This window comes from Pimephales promelas, chromosome 4 (genome assembly GCF_988280905.1).
Source record: "Pimephales promelas chromosome 4, fPimPro1.hap1.1, whole genome shotgun sequence".
NCBI lineage: Eukaryota > Metazoa > Chordata > Actinopteri > Cypriniformes > Leuciscidae > Pimephales > Pimephales promelas.
The window spans coordinates 47309553-47332211 of NC_142772.1; the positions used below are offsets into that span (position 1 = coordinate 47309553).

At 38.2% G+C, this 22659-nt stretch overlaps 1 protein-coding gene across 10 annotated transcripts in view; it reads left to right on the forward strand.

Annotated features, from left to right (window-relative positions):
• Window positions 1-22659, forward strand: part of tnca (tenascin Ca) — a 107240-nt gene that overhangs the window by 34350 nt on the left and 50231 nt on the right. For all 10 annotated transcript variants that reach the window (XM_089130619.1, XM_089130621.1, XM_089130624.1 and 7 more), the window contains 2 exons: window positions 17461-18004; window positions 20238-21551. In XM_089130619.1, coding sequence (XP_088986745.1) covers window positions 17533-18004; window positions 20238-21551 — 1786 coding nt within the window. In that variant the 5' untranslated portion in view covers window positions 17461-17532. The remainder of the gene's footprint in view (window positions 1-17460; window positions 18005-20237; window positions 21552-22659) is intronic.

Sequence of the window (22659 nt, forward strand, 5' to 3'; positions counted from 1 at the left end):
CTCTCTCTCTCTCTCTCTCTCTCTCTGTGTCTCTCAAAGGGGATTTGAAAGATATTTGATGTATTTGAGGTGGCATGAAACTGAAGTTGCTGTAGTATTTTTTCCTATTGTGATATATATCTCAGTTAAACAGCTTCTCGAACAAGACAAAATACAGGGCAGGACTTGTCCATCAGGAGTTGATTGGGTTGTTGTGGTTTGCTATTGGTGGATCTCGTGTGAGTGACAGGTTGCTCCGCCCTCGTGCCAGTTGACACGCCATCAGAGAAGAGGGAGGAGAACGATATTTTGATTACGAGAGCATATGAATTTGACAAAAATTAAGTGCATGGGTAATTCATTAATAATACATACTGCAATATTCCAATATTCGCTCAGGAATGCTTTCGCTGTCGCTTGCCGCCTGGAGTGGGCTGGGCGTCCCTACTGCGGCCGGCTCCATGCTGAGGCCTGGCTGGAGGCAGTTGCGGAGACCCAGCGGGAGCATTGGGTCACTTGATGGAGTTTTAGGACACCATTGGGTCACCCATTGGGTCACCTGATGGAGTTTTAGGACACCATTGGGTCACCCATTGGGTCACCTGATGGAGTTTTAGGACACCATTGGGTCACCCATTGGGTCACCTGATGGAGTTTTAGGACACCATTGGGTCACCTGATGGAGTTTTAGGACACCATTGGGTCACCTGGTGGAGTTTTAGGACACCATTGGGTCACCTGATGGAGTTTTGGACACCATTGGGTCACCTGATGGAGTTTTAGGACACCATTGGGTCACCCATTGGGTCACCTGATGGAGTTTTAGGACACCATTGGGTCACCCATTGGGTCACCTGATGGAGTTTTAGGACACTATTGGGTCACCCATTGGGTCACCTGATGGAGTTTTAGGACACCATTGGGTCACCTGATGGAGTTTTAGGACACCATTGGGTCACCTGATGGAGTTTTGGACACCATTGGGTCACCTGATGGAGTTTTAGGACACCATTGGGTCACCCATTGGGTCACCTGATGGAGTTTTAGGACACCATTGGGTCACCCATTGGGTCACCTGATGGAGTTTTAGGACACCATTGGGTCACCCATTGGGTCACCTGATGGAGTTTTAGGACACCATTGGGTCACCCATTGGGTCACCTGATGGAGTTTTAAGACACCATTGGGTCACCTGATGGAGTTTTGGACACCATTGGGTCACCTGATGGAGTTTTAGGACACCATTGGGTCACCCATTGGGTCACCTGATGGAGTTTTAGGACACCATTGGGTCACCCATTGGGTCACCTGATGGAGTTTTAGGACACCATTGGGTCACCCATTGGGTCACCTGATGGAGTTTTGGACACCATTGGGTCACCTGATGGAGTTTTAGGACACCATTGGGTCACCTGATGGAGTTTTAGGACACCATTGGGTCACCTGGTGGAGTTTTAGGACACCATTGGGTCACCTGATGGAGTTTTGGACACCATTGGGTCACCTGATGGAGTTTTAGGACACCATTGGGTCACCTGATGGAGTTTTAGGACACCATTGGGTCACCTGATGGAGTTTTGTACACCATTGGGTCAATTGATGGAGTTTTAGGATACCATTGGGTCACCTGATGGAGTTTTGGACACCATTGGGTCACTTGATGGAGTTTTAAGACACCATTGGGTCACCTGATGGAGTTTTAGGACAGCATTGGGTCACCTAATGGAGTTTTAGGACACCATTGGGTTGCCTGATGGAGTTTTAGGACACCATTGGGTCACCTGATGGAGTTTTAGGACACCATTGGGTCACCTGATGTAGTTTTGGACACCATTGGGTCACCTGATGGAGTTTTAGGACACCATTGGGTCAATTGATGGAGTTTTAGGATACCATTGGGTCACCTGATGGAGTTTTGGACACCATTGGGTCACTTGATGGAGTTTTAAGACACCATTGGGTCACCTGATGGAGTTTTAGGACAGCATTGGGTCACCTAATGGAGTTTTAGGACACCATTGGGTTGCCTGATGGAGTTTTAGGACACCATTGGGTCACCTGATGGAGTTTTAGGACACCATTGGGTCACCTGATAGAGTTTTGGACACCATTGGGTCACCTGATGGAGTTTTAGTAAACCATTGGGTCACCTGATGGAGTTTTAGGACACCATTGGGTCACCTGATGGAGTTTTGGACACCATTGGGTCACCTGATGGAGTTTTAGGACACCATTGGGTCGCCTGATGGAGTTTTAGGACACCATTGGGCCACCTGATGGAGTTTTAGGACACCATTGGGCCACCTGATGGAGTTTTAAGACACCATTGGGTCACCTGATGGAGTTTTAGGACACCATTGGGTCACCTAATGGAGTTTTAGGACACCATTGGGTCACCTAATGGAGTTTTAGGACACCATTGGGTCACCTGATGGAGTTTTAGGACACCATTGGGTCACTTGATGGAGTTTTAGGACACCATTTGGTCACCTGATGGAGTTTTAGGACACAATTGGGTCACCTGATGGAGTTTTAGCACACCATTGGGTCACCTGATGGAGTTTTAGGACACCATTGGGTCACCTGTACTTTTAGAAAGTATTTGCCTCTTTAGGCACTCGGTGGAGCCATTGGAAAAAGGCTAATTGCATTTAATGTAAATTCAAACTATAATGCCTTTTTATTTAATTGCAAATAACATGCATGTGTCCGAAAGCATTACATTCATTTCACACTTAAGTATTATTTTTTTTCATAATAAGTACTCTAAAACGTATGCTGAAGTGTACTTTTTCACATGGGACAGCAAGGCAGCTCGCTAGGTTTTGGAACAGTGGACTGTAGAGTCATCATTTTTGGATATCGGACTGTAGAGACATTTTTGATGACACTCAGTGGCCCCGTAAATTATGTTTTGACTTCTGCTGCACCATTAACAGATCGTGTGGCCTTTATGTGGTATAGAAGTGATCACTCAGCCTGATAAGTGAATTGTTGCAGTTCATTTGGATGTTCTGAAGCTCATGCTAAAACCCAGATGGTGTTTTCTTTCACCCTGGCAGTTTTCTCTCCAGGTTTATGGAAGAGCATCAGGTTAGCACAGTGGGACGTTTGTGGTTTAAGACCTGAGGAAAGAGTCATGAAATGAAAGGGCATAAATTGTCAGAGGTCAGTGGCAGATGGGGTTTATGATTCCTCTGCTATGTGCGCTTCCTCCTGTGATGGTATGGAAGGAATGATGGGAAGAGAGAAAGAGAGAGTGGAAGGGGTCTGTCAGGACAGCTGGAGTGAGATCGACCCACGGCCTCAGGGCTTCAATTAAGTAAGAGAAAAAGAACATTGTTTGAGTGTGAAATTGGAGGTTTGGTGGACCAATCTGCCATTTTTTTGATTCTAGCCATCTTGCCAATTCATTTAGTCCAGATTGCTTATGAATAGATTGTCAGAGTGTGAAGAATATAGAGAAATGAGAATGAATGTGTCATGCAGTGTTATATGAGTATTATGTACTAATATATTAGTGTATTAATATTTTGTTGATCATATCATTTATAAAATGTATAATATTTTTAATTTTGTTTTTAGCATTTTTATTTAATAACATTGTATTTAGACTTTTGTACTTTAACTCATTTATCTCTAATTCTTAATTTCTTAAAGGGATAGTTCACCCAAAAATTAAAATTAGCCCTCGATTTACTCGCCCTATGGTTTACATGACATTCTTCTTTCAGACGAATACAATCGGGGATATATTAAAAAATGCCATCCCTGATAAAAGTGCATCTATATTTAAAAATATTAAAAAATATATTTAAAAATATCTATATTTAAAACTTTATCAACTAAAATACCTAGCTTCTGGTATTTGGCCGTACTCAAGTCGACTTGCGCCAAAAGAGTTACACATATTTCGTTAGAGTGTTACAGTATTCTAGATTATTATGTGAGGATGTTTTTTGTCCAATAATTAGAGTCTCAGTTTTTTCAGTAGTTAAGTAGTTTCAGGAGTTAAGTAGTAGGAAATTACTATTCATCCGTTTTTTCAATATCAGCTATGCATTCCGTTAATTTTGTGAATTGGTAAGTTTCATCAGGGCGTGAAGACATATAGAGCTGAGTATCATCAGCATAACAGCATAACAAATTCCTAATGAAGCAGGGCAGTAGTTATCCCCCAATATCCCCCAAGGGTAGCATGTATAGAGTAAACAGCAACGGTCCTAGTACTGAGCCTTGTGGTACTCCATACTGAACTTGTGATCGATATGACATCTCTTGTCTTCATTTACTGCTATAAACCGATAACTATCAGATCACCATAAGATAAGCATTTAAACCATTCTAATGCAATTCCGTTTCTAATGCCAACATAATTTACGAGTCTATTTAAAAGAATGATCTGGTCAATAGAATCAAATGCAGCACTAAGATCGAGTAACACTAATAGAGAGATACAACCACTATCGGATGATAAGATGCTAGAAGCAAAGCATTTAGTGCATATTGCCAAAGCGAAGATGTTTAACCCTCAGGTGCTCTTTGTTTCGGAGTCACACTTGTTATATTCCCGGTCAAAAGTGACCGGACACCTAAAAATTAAATTTCCTCCATCCCAGTAAAACCAATGCAATTTATTTTTGTTCTATAATATTTATTCTTTGTAATTTAGTATTTTGAGACAATTTGATTGAATCTATTAATATTTATGCAATATTTATGGTCTATTTTTGTCATGGAAAAATATATATATTTTTCTCTCTATATAATTTTTTTCAAAAAATTATTAATGCACTATTTTAGTTTAATATAGAGTCTAGGCCTTCAGAAAAAAAAATATTTTTTGAAGAAAATTAGCACCATCTGGTTACAGTATGGAGAAAAATCATAGAATCATGGTGTAACCACTAGATGGCATGTACGGCTCTCTATGGAGAAGCGTGTGAATTCCCCAGATGTTTATGAACACATTTTTTTTTTTTTTTTTGGTGGATTTGAATATATAGTTGAAACAATCTCAAAAACGATTTTGTTATTAAAAAATGTTAAAAAAATAAATAAATAAATAAATACAAATTTGTGAATTTCCCATTCATTTCCTATGGGGGTCATTTTTGACCAAAGACCACAAGTGTGACTATTTTTTATAAGACCACTTAGCATGCTCGGATCATGAGCTCAATTTTTTTGTGTGTTCACATACCTAATGCCATAAAAGTCACCAAGTTTCGTAACATTCCGATGAAGCCGTGATTTTAAAAAATTCAAAACATACTTTTTGTAATCAAAATTTATTGGTGTGTAGTGTATAAAAGTGTGTTTGTGTGTGTGTGTTTGTGGGGGGGTGGGTTTGTCTGTTTTGCACTCTAGATGTTGTAAAGGTGTCACCCCTTTCCTGCGGTGTACTTTTTTTTAGAATTGTGGCCGATTTGTAGATTGTACATACAAAAATTCAAAGATTTTTTTTTTTTTTGTCAATTTCCCATTCATTTCCTATGGGTCGGTCATTTTTGACCGAAGACCACAAGTGTGACTATTTTTTTAAGACCACTTAGCATGCTCGGATCATGACCTCAATTTTTTTGTTGTATTCACATACATAAAGCCATAAAAGTCACCAAGTTTCGTAACATTCCGATGAAGCCGTGATTTTTAGAAATTCAAAACAGAAAATTTTTCAGTCAGAAATGACCGAAGAGCACCTGAGGGTTAACTGTTTGCAGTTTGGTCAAATAAGTCAAGACAGAAAGTGTTGTTTAATATAGTGTTCTGTGCGGTGTGCTCTGGTTGTATAAAGCAAATTTCACAAAAGCAGTAGGTCATGTAGTTATTCCATACATGCAGCCTGAAACGTTACATACTTTCCACCGGATTTATGCTGCATTCAGTATAAGTTAGTGTGTTGTCCTGAACATTGAAGATGTCAACAAGTCTTTCCTTTTGATGTTAGCATGAAACTAAAGAAATCGAATTCATGTCCAAGTAAAAATTTTCATTTCAGTCAAGTACATCCAGGTGTTATTGGATAAAATGAACGTCAGCGGTGATCTGCACCGAACAGCTGCGCCGCAAACCAGTTATACGGTCTGTTCTAGGGTCTGTGTTCCCATGAGTAATCTTTGATAGAAGCCTACTTCCCATAAATCTCAGTGAGTCTAGACAGACAGGTCTGGGTTGCATGTGGACCTGTAGTGCAGATGGCCTGGTGCTGATGGATCACTTCCAGGTTCTTTCGTTTTTTATGAGAATCACTCATTGGATTTGGTGAGCGGCCATTGCAGACGAGGGAATTCATGTCTGGTGTATCCGTTCCACCATGAAACTTCTCACTTACTTAAGGGAAAGTGTCACGTAGGGGCAGTTCTCTGATGGTATCCTCATCATGGTCAATGTTCTGGAGGTATTCAGCAGTTCAGTGAAATTGGAGATTTCTGGAGGTCGCCTTAATGAGGAAAGCATTGATTCGCGAGACAATAAAGTATCTTTCCATCCAAAATTATTCAGAGCTTGTCACATGCTAGTGTATCACAGTTATCAGTTACATAAAAGCAATATCTTTTATATAGTTCTATATATGTGATTTGCCTAGTTTTGCCTTTCACAGTATGAAATGCATTATGGCTTTGGAAATGCATTATTAAAGTGTAACTGTTTTTTGTCATGCATTTGCTGTCACATAATTCATTCGGTCCAGAAAAATTCTTACGCTTGGCAACCCATACACAAACAGCTCAGCTCTCACTCCCATGAAACACTGCGAATGAGTTGAGTCTCCCTTTACTCTCAAACTGTTTAAGTACATGTCTAAACTTAAAATATATTGTTTTTAATACTCTAAATCAGGCACTATAAGTTAGTAGTTTTATATTGTAGAATTTTTATTTATTTGATAACATCATTTATAATGCTTCATGAGATGAGTTGTTCATTCACTCTTTGAGTTTAGGTGTGTATTTGGTTTGTCCATTTTATTTATTTATTGTAGCTTATTCACACTTACAAGAATTTAAGAACTCCTTTTTTTTTATCAGATTAATGTATTTTTTTTTTGGGCATCAAATTAACATTAGTCCTAGTTATTCATTATGGTGTGGTTCATGGCTTAAAACTATTTTGTTTTGTGGAGGAAAAAAAAATATTCTTCCCAAATTGTAATTGAGAACTACTTCTGGAACTAAGGTTAATAGAAAAGTAAATAAATTGGCATTCTTGCTTTCCATTTAGAAGCTGATTATCTCATGAATATTTGGTTATGCAATCCCCTAATGATTTAACCCTGTGGCACTGTTCGTGTGTTGTCAAAAAAAGTGAAAAAAAGTAAAAAAAAAAAAAAAAAAAAAAAATGAAACATGCACAATAATACCATTTACAATTTTTTAGTGCTTTTTTTTAGCGTCAAACGATTAATCGCGATTAATCGCATCCAAAATAAAAGTTTGTGTTTACATAATATATGTGGGTGCACTGTGTATAATTATTTTGTATATAAATGCACACACATGCATGAATATTTAAGAAAAAAATAGTATATAAAATATTTATATTTATATATAATATAAATTATATATCTATATACATGGTAATATATCTTAAACATATTCAAGCATGTGTGTCTATTTTTATATATATATATATATATATATATATATATATATATATATATATATATATAAAATAATTATACACAGTGCACCCACATATATTATGTAAACACAAACTTTTATTTTGGATGTGATTAATCGCGATTAATCGTTTAACAGCCCTACAATTTTTATATGAAATGTGTATTTTCCAAAAAAAACCTTTTACTCTAAAACTGTGAGAAAATCAAAGCCATAAATCTGAACAAGCTGTGATACAAATTTGAGGTTGATATCTCAAAAATAGTTTGGCTGCAGTACCAAACGCTTCCACTAGATGAAATTTGTCTCCCATTATTGTCCAGTGAGCTCATTTTCAATGCATCATTCCAATGAATTAAACATGAATAAAAATAAAATGAAATACATAAACGTAAAATCCAGAGGAACAACCTCTCACTCTAAAAAAAGTACTGGGTTGATTGTAGTATCTTTTGGTCAAATATGGAGACATTTGAATTTATCCATTTCTGACCCAAATTTGGGTTAAAACAACCCAGCATTTTTTTAGAGTGCTGGATTATGAAATGTTTTAGATATAATAAAAGAATGGCATTAATCATCATAACAATGCATTGATGCTTTGCTCTCTAGAACGTAATTAGTACACAGAAAAATTCAAAAATCTGTTTCCTTCCGCAAGCAAACCAGCATGTGGCATTGTGCTGGGTGTAGACATCAATCAAAGTCTTGTAATCGCCCACTGGCAGTGGACTAAACATGTTAGAGTGTTCACATATACAGCACAAGTCCTCCTGGGGTGTAGATTGATACATCCTGCTATAGGGTTACATGTGGATAGTTTGTCTATAAGCTCTAGACTTCCACCAAATTGTATATTTGTTAGGGGTGGAATCTACTGAATGCTGAAAACGTTTGACGGCCGGAGCTCTTCTAGTCTAAACTCGTATGACACACACATGCACAGAGTCTTCGCTGTGGACCAGGCAAAACAGATGGCTGAATACACAGGCCAACATTCCTAGTCCCTGTTTTCCAGGTGGGAAAGTTCCCTTGCTTTTGCCAGTACAGGGAAAACTAATAAAGAAACAGTAATTCTGGATTATAACTTAAAGCACTGATTTGTGTTCCAGAAGGAGGATTTCCTTTTATAATATTCTTAAGTACAGAGCCTATTTGTTTCCAAGCGTCTTTGCAGTTTTTTAGGTTATTTTATTGTTTATTTTATTATTATTTTTGATTTAAGGTAAAAGTAGCGGTGGGGCATGTTTTTATAAACATTAATATTATGAGCAATTTTATATCCAGCTAACGGTAAGGGTAGCAAGCTATATATTTGTATATATATATGTACATGTGTGCATATACAATATATATATTAGGGCTGTGCAAAAATTAATTGCGATTAATCGCATCCAAAATAAAAGTGTGTGTTTACATAATATATTTGTGTGTGCTGTATATAATTATTTTGTATATATAAATACACACACATGCATGTATATATTTAAGAAAATGTGTTATTCATACATAAAATATATATATATATATATATATATATACAGAATTTAAGCGCAAATAATTCTTAAATATATACATGCATGCATAGGTATTTATATAGGGATGGGTACCGAAACCCGGTATTAAACGGGCCCCGGTGCTGAATTTTGAAAGACCGCTGTATCGATAAGCTCGGACGTTATCGGTTCTGCTGTCGGTACTGGAGAAATTATTTATCATTCCTATAAATACGTTATCTTGAACATGTTTATATCGCCAGCCTTTTCTATATATAAACTATATTTTAATTAAACCATTTGTCTGTGATGCAAATTTGAAATTCGCAGTTCAGAAGGGAGAGAGGAGAGAGAGCGATCTCTCACGCAAAGCCACAGCACGCGCAACACGACAGCCCTGCTTAATGAGTGACAATGAGGACAGAACTAAACATTCAACGTGGTTACACTTTAGATGTGGGATATTATTCTAATATATTTTGTATTTCGGCTTCCAAAGATTATATAAAGAAGATATTTGAGATAAAACCGTTAAAAAACAAGACGCATGATCTGTCCAGCTTAACTTCCTTTACTTCACAGCACTGCGGAGCGCTGTCAGTTCTTCCTAAAACCCAAACGTACCGTCAGCACAATCGGCGATTGTTGCAAAATGCTGTCTTCTGCTGTTGCAAGATCAAAAATGGCTATTAAAAACACAAAAGCCTGCGAAAGAGCCTGTTCACAAGGCGGTGCGCGCTCCGAAACGGACTGCAACGAGACAAGAAAAGTAGCCTATACTTTGGGCTTCGTGTGTCCTCCTTAACTATCAAATATACATACAAATGTCAAAATGACCAGCTCTGAGATTCGCTTAAACACAGTTTATTCACTTAAACACAATTATGTCTTAAATGGACGTAAATAATAGGGAGAAAATGATGGTGCTTCAGTTACCGGTTACCGATTAGATTTGGTCTCGGTCTTAAAGGGGCAGCAGTCTAATAGCCTAAACTTGCTGACGATTCAGCCATTAATGCAAATCAAACAACAAAAGGCAGAGAAAATCACTCACAGCTTTTGAATAAGTAACTTTAGATTTAATAAGCATTAATCTATCTATGATAAACTAGTGCTATTTTATATTTGATTACTAAATTAGGTTTCTTTTCAGACAGAAACAATTACCTGAAAAGATATGTTAGTACACCTTCCTGAAATTAAAGCACTTTTGTATATAATTTGTATCTTTGATTGATTTTATTCTTGTGTTTGTACTTGTTTTTTTTTCTTATGTGTCCTTTTTTTATTAACAAAAAAGCCTGCACATTGCTGCATAACAAAAATATATTTTTCTTCGTTTTGCTTTTTCTATTTTACATTTCAAAATATAGAGTTTAATTATGTTCTTAATTCTTAAAAAAAAAAACACCAAAAAGAACCGATAAGAATACCGTTAAAGTACCGGATCGATAAGAGGTATCGGTAAGAGTAGTAATACCGATAAAACCTTAACGATACCCATCCCTATATTTATATATACAAAATAATTATATACAGCACACACACATATATTATATAAACATATATTATGTAAACACTTTTATTTTGGATGTGATTAATCGCAATTAATTTTTGCACAGCCCTAATATATATATATATATATATAGCTAAGTTTCATTTCTATGGTATTGTCCCTTGAGTAGATATACTAAAATATTTGCTGAAATGTGAGGGGTGTACTCACTTTTGTGAGATATTGTATAACCTACCTTGATAGAAAATTGCTCATATTATTGTATAATACTTATAACAAACTATGTAAATACACAAGAAAAGCATGCTTTAGTAAATCATAATTGTGAGAGAAGTCACAAGATACTAAGTCATAATTATGAGATGAAAAGTAAACAAAAAAACATAAAAAGGCTGTTTATGAGATAGAATTTTGAGATTAAATGTCAGAATTATTACATACCTGTAAATTGAAATTATGAGATACTAACTCAAAATATATACTAGTCAACATTTGAAGTGGATCAATAAAGTTTAATCAAAGTTGTCCTATAAATATGTGTAACTTTGATAAAGTTCATAAGGTTTAGCTTGAAATGCACATATGCATTTTGTTACTTGACTCATTTATGCCTATTTTGCATGATGAGCCAGTAAATTAAATGCTTTTTAAATGGAAATAAATCTTTTGAACTATTAGGAAAGATCCTCTATAATGATTACATAATAGGCTGTAGTTTTCCGCTTGGTGTCAAGTTTTTGAAAATTGCACTTTGGATACACTGCGGTATAAATGGTCTTGCAGAATCTCTGGAGCGCAACAGATTTCCGTTGCGTGGTACATACATCATACCGCACAAACGTAGTCGCAAGTAACAAAGCATAAGTAGTGAGTTGTAGCCAGATTAGCATGGTATTTTCCAGATACTCACCAGATGTAGGAGAAAAGCCTGTGAAATTCAAGCTCAGGTTTATATGTTCACATCCTGTGGTTTTACAAACGTAGGAGGAAACGTGATCGATCTACACTGAATTCAAACCTTTGTTCCTGAACCTACCGTAGCGACCCAATCGCAGGCCTTCATTTTAACTTTATTGTGTTCATGCTGTGTATACGATCTCATAAACTCGTGTGCTGTGTTGTAGATCCTTTCCATTAGTTTTAAGTGTTTTGATCTGACCTTTAAGGTCCACGGGGTCACGGGGTCGGCCCTTGTTAGGGTTTGAAGGAATGTTTAAAACCTGGGAGTGTAAAATGGAGACTTTAAGGTGTGAGGATGAGGTGATGATGGGGTCAATGGTCCTAACCCAAAGGTCACAGGTTTGAAGAATCATAAACGGGAAGGTTTCCATGCTTAACAGCTAGCAGGCGAACACAGCGGACTAAACACGCAGTTGGTTGATTGTAATTCACCTTATCCGTCCTAAATAGCAAGCAACTTAGGATACATACTCAGTTTTTTCTTAATAATTACATTTCACAGAGGATTCACTACTTTTAATCTCACTGGTTGGTCTCATGTAATATGCAAATGACTACATCTTTATGTAAAATGCAAATATACTGCTTTTGTAAATCATAATTGTAAGAGAAAGTCACAAGATACTAAGTCATAATTATGAGATGAAAAGTAAAAAAGCCATAAAAAGTGTCTTTTAGATACAAATTATAATTTGGCAAAATATTAAGATAAAATGTCATAATTATTACATACTTCTAAATTGAAATTTTGAGATACTAACTCATAATATATACTAGTCAGCATTTGAAGTGGATCAAAAAAGTAGTCCATAAATATGTATGTAATATGTAACTTTGATGAAAGGTTTTGATCCACTTCAAATGTTGACTACTGTATATCATCATACATACCAGTCCCTCCAGAAAAACGCGATTATGCGATCGCTGAATTCAATGCAAAATCAGCCAAAGTCCGCATGTTTATGCAGGGGCCGCATTTTTTCAAATACGCCGCACTTTCGCCGCATAAATTGCCGATTTCCGTGCAAAATATGCGGGGTTTGCATAATTTCATAATCCTCGCATTTTCGTTGCAAAAAAAGTCACATGTATCTTAGCAGAAAGTTGAAAAATGTTGCGTTTGCTTCACACAAGAGCAGCCATTTCCCCCTGTTTCCATGGGAACGTTATGAAGTGACGCAATTACGCGACGCCAGACAGACTCACGGAGGCGATTGACATCTCACAAATTGAACTCGTATAACTGTCTGTCGAACGTTCTACCGTCACATCGTTACTTAATAAACAACATAAGATAAAAGAAGTAGCATCAAACAGAAATTACCCGCAAACATGGGGTGTTCGAGGCGCACATACTGTATAACACTGCAGACAGTTCAACAGGGAGCGCGCAGCTCTTAAAGGGGCCACACCTTATTTACACTCTTACAGTCTGAAATAAAACAAGATGAGAAATTAAATATTCCCAGCACTTTCTATGATGTAGTGTGCTTGTTTATCAAAGGAAGTAATAAGAAATGACTCTTACATTGACAGGATGTTGGGGGAATCACTTTTTTTCTTTTTTTCATCAAACCGCAATTTTTGCAAATTCCAGCAATTTCATCGCATAAAATTGCATAAATATCCCACATATTCCATCGGATTTTTCAAACGGGCCGCATAATCAATCAATTTTTGCCCGCAACAATCACAAAAAAAAAAACGTTTTTCTGGAAGGACTGAATACTATTATGGTAAATGTTAAATATAAATCGCAAATTTTTTCACAAATTTTTGGAAATTACCACCACAAAATCAGTTATTTTGATCGCAAAAATCAACAAAAAAAAATCGTGAAATCCTGGAGGGTCTGACACAGTATATATACAGAATTCTCATGCAAAACATGCAATTTCAGTATTATAAACTTATTTATATTTATAATAGTAGAACACGTAATAATACTAGTCCTATTTACACTTAGTTTCTCATTTTCCTAATCTCACGTGTTCGTTGCATGAGTCTGGCTGTACTTTCTGTCTGGTCATGAATAAACTTTTAATGTGTTTTAAAGGGTGTTAGCGCTCTGAAAATGACGACTGTGTTCTGAAATATTAGATTACATGCATTTTTATGAAGTTGGCAAAACGTTTATAAAAAAAAACCCTTAAAACGCTCAAAATATCACATGAAAAGGAGTCATAAAACGATGGGATGACTTCTCATCCTATCAACTATCTATGTATATGTATACATGTTTCCAACATGATTATAAGAAAAGCTGCTATTCATCATATTAGAATGATATTTTAAGGATCATGTGATGCTGAAAATTCAGCTTTGATCACAGGCATAACTTACATTTTAAAATATATTACAAAAGAAAAGTTATTTTAAATGATTATAGTATTTCAAAATATTAGTGTTTTTTAATCAAACAGATAACTACTTTTCAATGATGTTTCTGTACATACATGTATTTACTTTAACATCAGTCATTTTAAATTGATTCTTTGATATAGAAAATAATCAAACTTACTTACTCTAATCAAAATGATTGACAGGCAGAGAACCTTTCTTATTGGCTCTGTTTAGAGGCAGTAGTTGTTTCACAGGTGCACATATTTCAATGTGTTATTTCAAAACAAGTCACTTACAGCATCAGAAATGTCAGATATTAATGCGAATATTCAATATATCAGCCCTACTAGCGACAGGAAAGTGTGTCGATCGTTGAAATGAGAAAGTCTTGCCTTTTATTAACATAATGACAGGCCTGGACTCTCATTAAAGTGTCTTCATGCAAAAAAAAAATGCATTTATTGTATGCATCTAAGCTTATCGTTGAACTGCTCGGTAAAAAAAAAGGCTTTTTGTAAGTGGCGCTCACACAGTAGAGACAGGAAGTCCCTCTCGCTGCGGTGGTGTAGGTGTCCGATATCTCTTTTGAATCACGCAGTCAAGTTTTCCTCTCCGACTCACACACACTCAGACATCTGAGACATGTGGAGGCTGTATGGACATCCAGAAGGAGATTCAGATGAGTGTTCCCACGCTGCGGAGGAGACTTAGACTCTGGCCACGATCCACCATCCACAAATTACACAGCTTCCATGTCCAGATATGAAGTCATCCCACCTCAAGTGTGCAGAAGGGAAACACAGATTTTATTAATATGCTCAAAGACTGTATTTTTAGGAATCTGGCAGAGTGGCTTAGAAAAAGAAAAAAATGAATTTATGATTCAGCAATAAGGGTATCGTGATGAACGATGGACCTCATAGTCTTGTACTATACAGTGGCAATCAATTTTGTTCAATAACTGGTGCAGACCTTAAATGGGCTTTTATTCAATCAATGCATGCAATGAATATATTGGCTATCAATATTTTATTACAGATAAGTCACGATAGTCACGCATAATGCATATTCAATTTGTTGAAACAAGAATTTAAAGGTATATCACCCAGAAATGAAGAGTATTACCCCTTTTCCACCAAAAAAAAGAACTGATTTTGGTTCAAAGTTGGTTCGGAGTTGGTTTAACTTGCGAACCGCTTCGAACCTATTTGTTTTTCCACTGACTAGAGCGCCCAGGGAACGACGTCGTTACGTCACTGTGTACGTCACCATACGTCTTAGCTAGAAACGCTTGCAAATACAACATTACTTTCGGATCATCTAACTCGTATACCAAGAAAGCTTTAAAAACAATTGAAATATGTAAGTCTTTAAATCTTTTCGTTTGATATGTAATTTTTTTCTGATAGGTTATGTACCCCTGTAATTGTGTCTTTTTTTCTTTCCATTTATTTGTTCTATATTTTTGTGACTTTTCTTCTTTGCTTATAATGTCTTCAATAAAAAAATTACAAAAATAGAAACGCTTGCGTTAACTTCAAGCATAACGATTACAAAGGCGAACTCCATCGTGTTTCTGCAAATGTTTCTCTTGGCTTTGCGATCCTTTATTGTGGTCAGAAAAGATGTTTAGGACACATCTAAACCCGCCCCAGCCCCCGACGTAAGCATGACGTGGTAAAAGAACGGTTCTAGTCCAGCTAAGAGTTGGTGCCGCTTTGGAACCAGTTCTCCTGGCCGAGAACCGGTTCTTTGGCTGTCGAAACACAAAGAACTGGTTCGCGCGCAGGCACCGGCTCTCAAAATGCTCTGGTGGAAAAGGGGCTTATGAACACTAGTTATGTTGTCAATGTATGTTTTTATGCAAATATATTTGGACTGGGACCAAATGAGGAGGACAATCCTCCAGGGCTTCTAAGCTTGATTCATGCCTGGGTATGGTGCATCTTGCCTGGGGTGCAGTCTCAGAAAACCAGCCTGTCAATTCCTGGAGGTTGGAGGTTTCATTCTTCCAGAGCTCCACAGCGGTGCAAATTGAACTCTCTCGCCCACCAGAGTGAGCCTTTGTGGGCCTTACGATGGACTAATGTGGCCCTGGAGCTTAGTTCTCAAAGCAGTCAAAAAAAAGTCAAGACTTCCAGGCAGCGGGTAAATATTTAAGTCATGCCCGGCACGGTGCATCTTGTCTGGGATGCATTTTCAGAAAACCAGCTGGTCAATTTCTGGTCAGTTTCATACTTTTTCAAAAAGTCTAACCACCGGAGTGAGCCTAAAGCGGACCTAATGATGGTCTAATTTGGCTCTGCCTTAAGAACCACTGTCACCCATTCGCCAACACCTGGCAGCCCGTTTTCTGCCAGTCTTTTACATGCGACTGCCAAATATGGCAATTTGGACTTAGTTGTTTTTCTGAGGAGGACATTCCTCTTGTCGTATTTAAGTCATGCCTGGGATACAGTTTTAGAAAACCAGCCGGTCAATTTCCAGCACTACACAGTGGTGAAAATTTAACACTCTTGCCCACAAAAGACTTTTGTGTTGTAGTCAATGTATGCTTTTTCCCCTGAATTTTTTAATTGTCAATGCATTTTATTTTTGCATTGTAAAATAAAACTTCTAGCTGTAGTTCGCCTTTGCCGAATCATTTTGTCAGATAAATACCTTAACTATAGCGTTTTGTTCCTCCCTTATATTTTATTTCATATTTACATTATACTTATATATATATATATAATTACCATTTTGCAATCCATAGAAAAACATGGATCTTTGCAATAACAGAATTGTCAAAGCTTAATGACTACAATTAAACATCCTTAATTGGGGACTGTTTGTGATTCTGCTGTTTCTTTTTATATATATATATTCTTTTAAATATGTCAATTTATATTTTTTCTTTTAGTTTTAGTTATATTAGTTGTTAAATTTAATTAATAGAATGTTTCCTTGGAACGAAAATTAACTAAATAGTATCTCATTTATACTAAAATGACACTGGTTTACGCTTCATATCTGATGGTGCTTTGAAGGGGTTTTCTGCTTTTTCTATTCATTATTGGAATTGTAATTGTTTCATTCTTTACACTCTCAGAAAAAAAGGTACAAAAGCTGTCACTGGGGCTGTACCTTTTCAAAAGGTAAACTTTTGTCCAGTTTAGGTGCTAATATGTACATTTTAGGTGCTAAAAAGTACATTTTAGTTGTTAATATGTACATTGTATGTCCTAATATGTACATTTTAGGCACAAATATGTCCATTTTAGGTCCTAATATGTTCATTTTAGGTCCTAATATGTATATTTTAAGTGCTAATATGTACATTTTAAGTGTTAATATGTACATTTCAGGAGCTAAGTACATTTTAGGTACTAATATGTACATTTTAGGTGTTAATATATACATTTTAGGTGCTTAAATGTACCACTAAGGTACCAATATGCAGCCTTTAGGTACAAAAGTTTACCTTTTGAAAAGGTACAGCCCCAGTGACAGCTTTTGTACCTTTTTTTCTGAGAGTGTATAATATGTTTTGTGTCTTTTTCAGAGACAGCACCACTTTGTCCAGACTCACCAGGCAGGCTTTCTTGCCAAGACAAGCATTCATTAGTGCAGAAACATGTGGTCAGGTCGCCTGACTTTCAGCTGTTTGGTTTTGGCCACCCTGATGACCCTAAATCACTCCGGCCTTGTGAAGAAGATGATCAGGCACCGACGGGAAGCTCTGACGATTCCCGGCGTACACAACGTAACCCTTCCGAACTCTTCCCAACCGGTCATTTTCAACCACGTTTACAACATCAAAATCCCGGGTAGCTCTCTGTGTGTGGATCTGGACTCTCCCGGTGGTTCGGATCTCGAGCAGAAGGACGCACCATCTGGCTCTGAAGTAACTGACCAGACATTGGACGGCAGTAATCAGATTGTCTTCACCCATCGCATCAACATCCCCAAGCAGGCCTGCGGCTGTACAGGTGGACTGCCGGATCTGAAGGAGCTCCTGAGTCGGCTGGAGATGTTGGAGTTGGAGGTGTCCACACTCAGAGAGCAATGCGGCACAGAGTCAACCTGCTGCAGCGCAGAGGTCACAGGTACAGGACACGGGCAGATTAACTTCTTTATTGAGGGTCGAAAGTTTCACAGTGTTCACTGACAGTCCGATTTAAAAGGTGTTTTGTTTTAATGTTAGAGGAGTAGTTCACTTTTAAAAAAAACTTTTGCCGATAATTTACTCACCCCCGTGTCATCCAAGATGTACATGTCTTTCTTTCTTCAGTCAAACCTTTCTCAAAATTAAGGTTTTTGATGAAAACATTCTAGGATTTTTCTCCATATAATGGACTTCAATGGGAACCAAACGGATCAAGGTTGAAAAGACAGTTTCAGTGCAAACTGTTCAAAGGGCTTTAAACGATTTCAGATGATAAATAAGGGTCTTATCAAGCGAAACGATCGCTCATTTAATTAATAAATAACAATGTTTAAGTTTTATAAGCTCAAATGCTCACCTTGTGATGAGCGTTCGTGACTCCTATTCAAACTCGTTTATCAAAATGAACGAATCTTTTTTCGTGTCATTTGGTTCATTCAACGAACGAAATGAACAAATTGACTCGGGAAAAGATTCGTTCATTTTGATGAACGAGTTTGAACAGGAGAGTCACGAAAGCGCATCACAAAACAGAACAAGGCGAGCATTTGAGCTTATAAAACTTAATTTAATTTTTTTTAAAATTTTTTTAAATGAGTGATCGTTTTGCTTGATAAGACCCTTATTCTATATTTTATGGAGAAAAATCCTGGAAAGTTTTCATCAAAAATCTTAATTTCTTTTCGACTGAAGAAAGAAAGACGTGGACATCTTGGATGACATGGGGGTGAGTAAATTATCAGCAAATCATAAAATAATTGTTTATCTGTATGTTTCTTAGCATAGAGAAAAATATGCATTTATTTATTCATTTATTTATCCATCCTTAGATACATAATTAATTTAAATCATGAATAAAAAAATCAGTAATCAATAAAGTCCCTATGCTAAAGTCTTCATGTGGCGTAATCATATCACTATTTGCAATATACTTTGGCATACTTATTATAGGAGGTCATGGTGCTTTTCAAGTGCATTAAAGGATTAGTTCATTTTTGAAAAAACTTTTGCTGATAATTTACTCACCCCCATGTCATCCAAGATGTCCATGTCTTTCTTTCTTCAGTCGAAAAGAAATTAAGGTTTTTGATGAAAACATTCCAGGATTTTTCTCCATATAATGGACTTCAATGGGAACCAAACGGTTCAAGGTCCAAAAGACAGTTAATAACAGTTTCAGAAGCAGCTTCAAATGTTTTTAAACGACACCAGACGATGAATAAGGGTCTTATCATGCGAAACGATCGGTTATTTCAAAACTTATTCCAAAAATGTAACTTTTCTAAGGACAAATGCTAGCCTTGCTCTATTCTGTGAGGCTCGTTTGTAACGTCACGTTATACGTAATTACGTTCAAAAGGTCACGGGCGACGTAGCCGGAAGTACAGAACCAAATTGTCTGACATCGTTGTTTTACCGTTTAATTCCTTTTTTTGTAAACGCCGTTTCAGTTAGTTTGCACCTTCAACCTACCGTATGTTCAACCTATGTTCAAAAGGTCACGGGCGACGTAGCCAGACGTACAGAGTCAGAGTGTTTACAAGTTGAACGCATAGGTTGAACGTGAAAACTAACTCAAACGCCGTTTACAAAAAAAGGAATTAAAATGTAAAACAACGATGTCGGACGATTTTGATTCTGTACTTCCGGCTACGTCGCCTGTGACCTTTTGAACGTAATTATGTATTGCGTGACGTTACAAACGCGCCTCACAGAATAGAGCAAGGCTAGCATTTGTCCTTAGAAAAGTTACATTTTTGGAATAAGCTTTGAAATAACCGATCGTTTCGCATGATAAGACCCTTATTCATCGTCTGGTGTCATTTAAAGACATTTGAAGCTGCATCTGAAAGTGTCTTTTGGACCTTGAACCGTCTGGTTCCCATTGAAGTCCATTATATGGAGAAAAATCCTGTAATGTTTTCATCAAAAACCTAAATTTCTTTTCGACTGAGGAAAGAAAGACATGGACATCTTGGATGACATGGGGGTGAGTAAATTATCAGCAAAAGTTTTTTCAAAAGTGAACTAATCCTTTAATGTTTTCATCTTCCCTAGCAAATGCTATTTGGCAATGATATTTCCATAATTGAACCAGCACAGGGTTCCATTCACAACTTGATACATACAAGCAAATGCATTCATGTAAATGCACATATCTGGTGATTCTTTAGGTGCTGTGGGAACGAAGCCCTACTGTAGCGGCCGTGGAAACTACAGCACTGAAACCTGCGGCTGTGTTTGTGCTCCCGGATGGAAGGGTCCCAACTGTACCGTTCCCAACTGTCCCGGAGACTGCAGCGACCAGGGCCGCTGTGTTAACGGAAAGTGCGAGTGTTTCGAGGGCTTCACGGGTGAGGACTGCAGCTTGGAAACCTGTCTGGTGGACTGCGGCGTGAACGGGCGTTGCGTTGATGCGGTGTGCGTCTGCAATGAAGGCTTCTCCGGGGAAGATTGCACAGATTCGGATTGCCTCAACAACTGTTTGGGACGCGGGCGCTGCGTTGATAGCGAGTGCGTCTGCGACGAACCCTGGACTGGCTTCGACTGCTCCGAGCTCATCTGCCCGAATGACTGCTACGACCGAGGACGATGCGACAACGGGACCTGTTACTGTGAGAAAGGCTTCATCGGAGAAGACTGTGGGACACTCTCTTGTCTGAACGACTGCTCGGGACGAGGTTTCTGCATCGATGGCCGCTGTGTGTGTGACGCCGGGTACTCGGGCGAGGACTGTACCGTCCTAACCTGTCCGAATAACTGCAACGGAAGGGGGCGCTGCTTTAACGGAGTGTGTATTTGCGACGTGGGCTTCCTCGGAGAGGACTGCGGGAGGCTCTCGTGCCCGGACAACTGCAACAACCGAGGGCGCTGCATAGACGGGCGGTGCGAATGCGATGTTGGCTTCCAAGGCCGCGGTTGCTCGGAGCTCCGCTGCCCTAACAACTGCAAGAATCGTGGGCGTTGCGTTAACGGCCAGTGTGTTTGCGAAGAGGGTTTTGGCGGCGAGGACTGCAGCATCAAAAGCTGCCCGTCGGACTGCTACGGTCGAGGCCAGTGCGTGGACGGGAAGTGCGTTTGCTTCGCAAACTTCGCAGGCGAAGACTGCAGCGAATTGAGCTGCCCGAGCAACTGCCTGAACCGCGGGCGGTGCGTCGCAGGGCAGTGCGTTTGCGACGAAGGCTTCACCGGAGAGGACTGCACTCAAAAGAAGTGTCCCAATGACTGCCTCGGCCGTGGACGCTGCGTGGAGGGCCGGTGTGTCTGCCAGGAGGGTTTCGAGGGTCACGACTGCTCCGTTCCCTCCTGCCCTGGAAACTGCAACGACCGCGGGCGCTGCGTCAACGGGAAATGTGTGTGCGACGAGGGCTTCGGCGGAGATGCCTGTGGAGAAAGAAGCTGTCCGAACGAATGCACGGGAGTGGGCCAATGCGTGGACGGACTCTGCGTTTGTGATGAAGGCTACATTGGCGAGGATTGCTCGGAAGGTGATTCTTATAAAGCAGATAATCTGTTTTGTTTCGTATTTCATAAGTATTAAAGGATTAGTTCACTTTTGAAAAAACTTTTGCTGATAATTTACTCACCCCCATGTCATCCAAGATGTCCACGTCTTTCTTTCCTCAGTCGAAAAGAAATTAAGGTTTTTGACGAAAACATTCCAGGATTTTTCTCCATATAATGGACTTCAATGGGAACCAGACGGTCCGAGATCCAAAAGACAGTTAATAACAGTTTCAGTGCAGCTTCAAATGTCTTTAAACGACACCAGACGATAAATAAGGGTCTTATCATGCGAAACGATCGGTTATTTCAAAACTTATTTACAAAAATGTAACTTTTCTAAGGACAAATGCTAGCCTTGCTCTATTCTGTGAGGCGCGTTTGGAACGTCACGTAATACGTAATTACGTTCAAAAGGTCACGGGCGACGTAGCCGAAAGTACAGAGTCAGTGTTTACAAGTTGAACGCATAGGTTGAACGTGCAAACTAACTCAAACGCCGTTTACAAAAAAGGAATTAAAAGGTAAAAAAACGATGTCGGACGATTTTGATTCTGTACTTCCGGCCACGTCGCCCGTGACCTTTTGAACGTAATTACGTAATACGTGACGTTGCAAACGCGCCTCACAGAATAGAGCAAGGCCAGCATTTGTCCTTAGAAAAGTTACATTTTTGGAATAAGCATTGAAATAACCGATCGTTTCGCATGATAAGACCCTTATTCATCGTCTGGTGTCGTTTAAAGAGATTTGAAGCTGCTTCTGAAACTGTTATTAACTGTCTTTTGGACCTTGAACCATCCGGTTCCCATTGAAGTCCATTATATGGAGAAAAATCCTGGAATGTTTTCATCAAAAACCTAAATTTCTTTTCGACTGAGGAAAGAAAGACATGGACATCTTGGATGACATGGGGGTGAGGAAATTATCAGCAAAAGTTTTTTCAAAAGTGAACCAATCCTTTAATAAGTTCAGTATTTTCCGTTAAAAATGTTTTGTGGAATGTCTATTGTTTTGAACTAAAACAAAAATTAGGGCTGTCAAACGATTAATCGCATCCAAAATAAAAGTTTGTGATTACATAATATATGT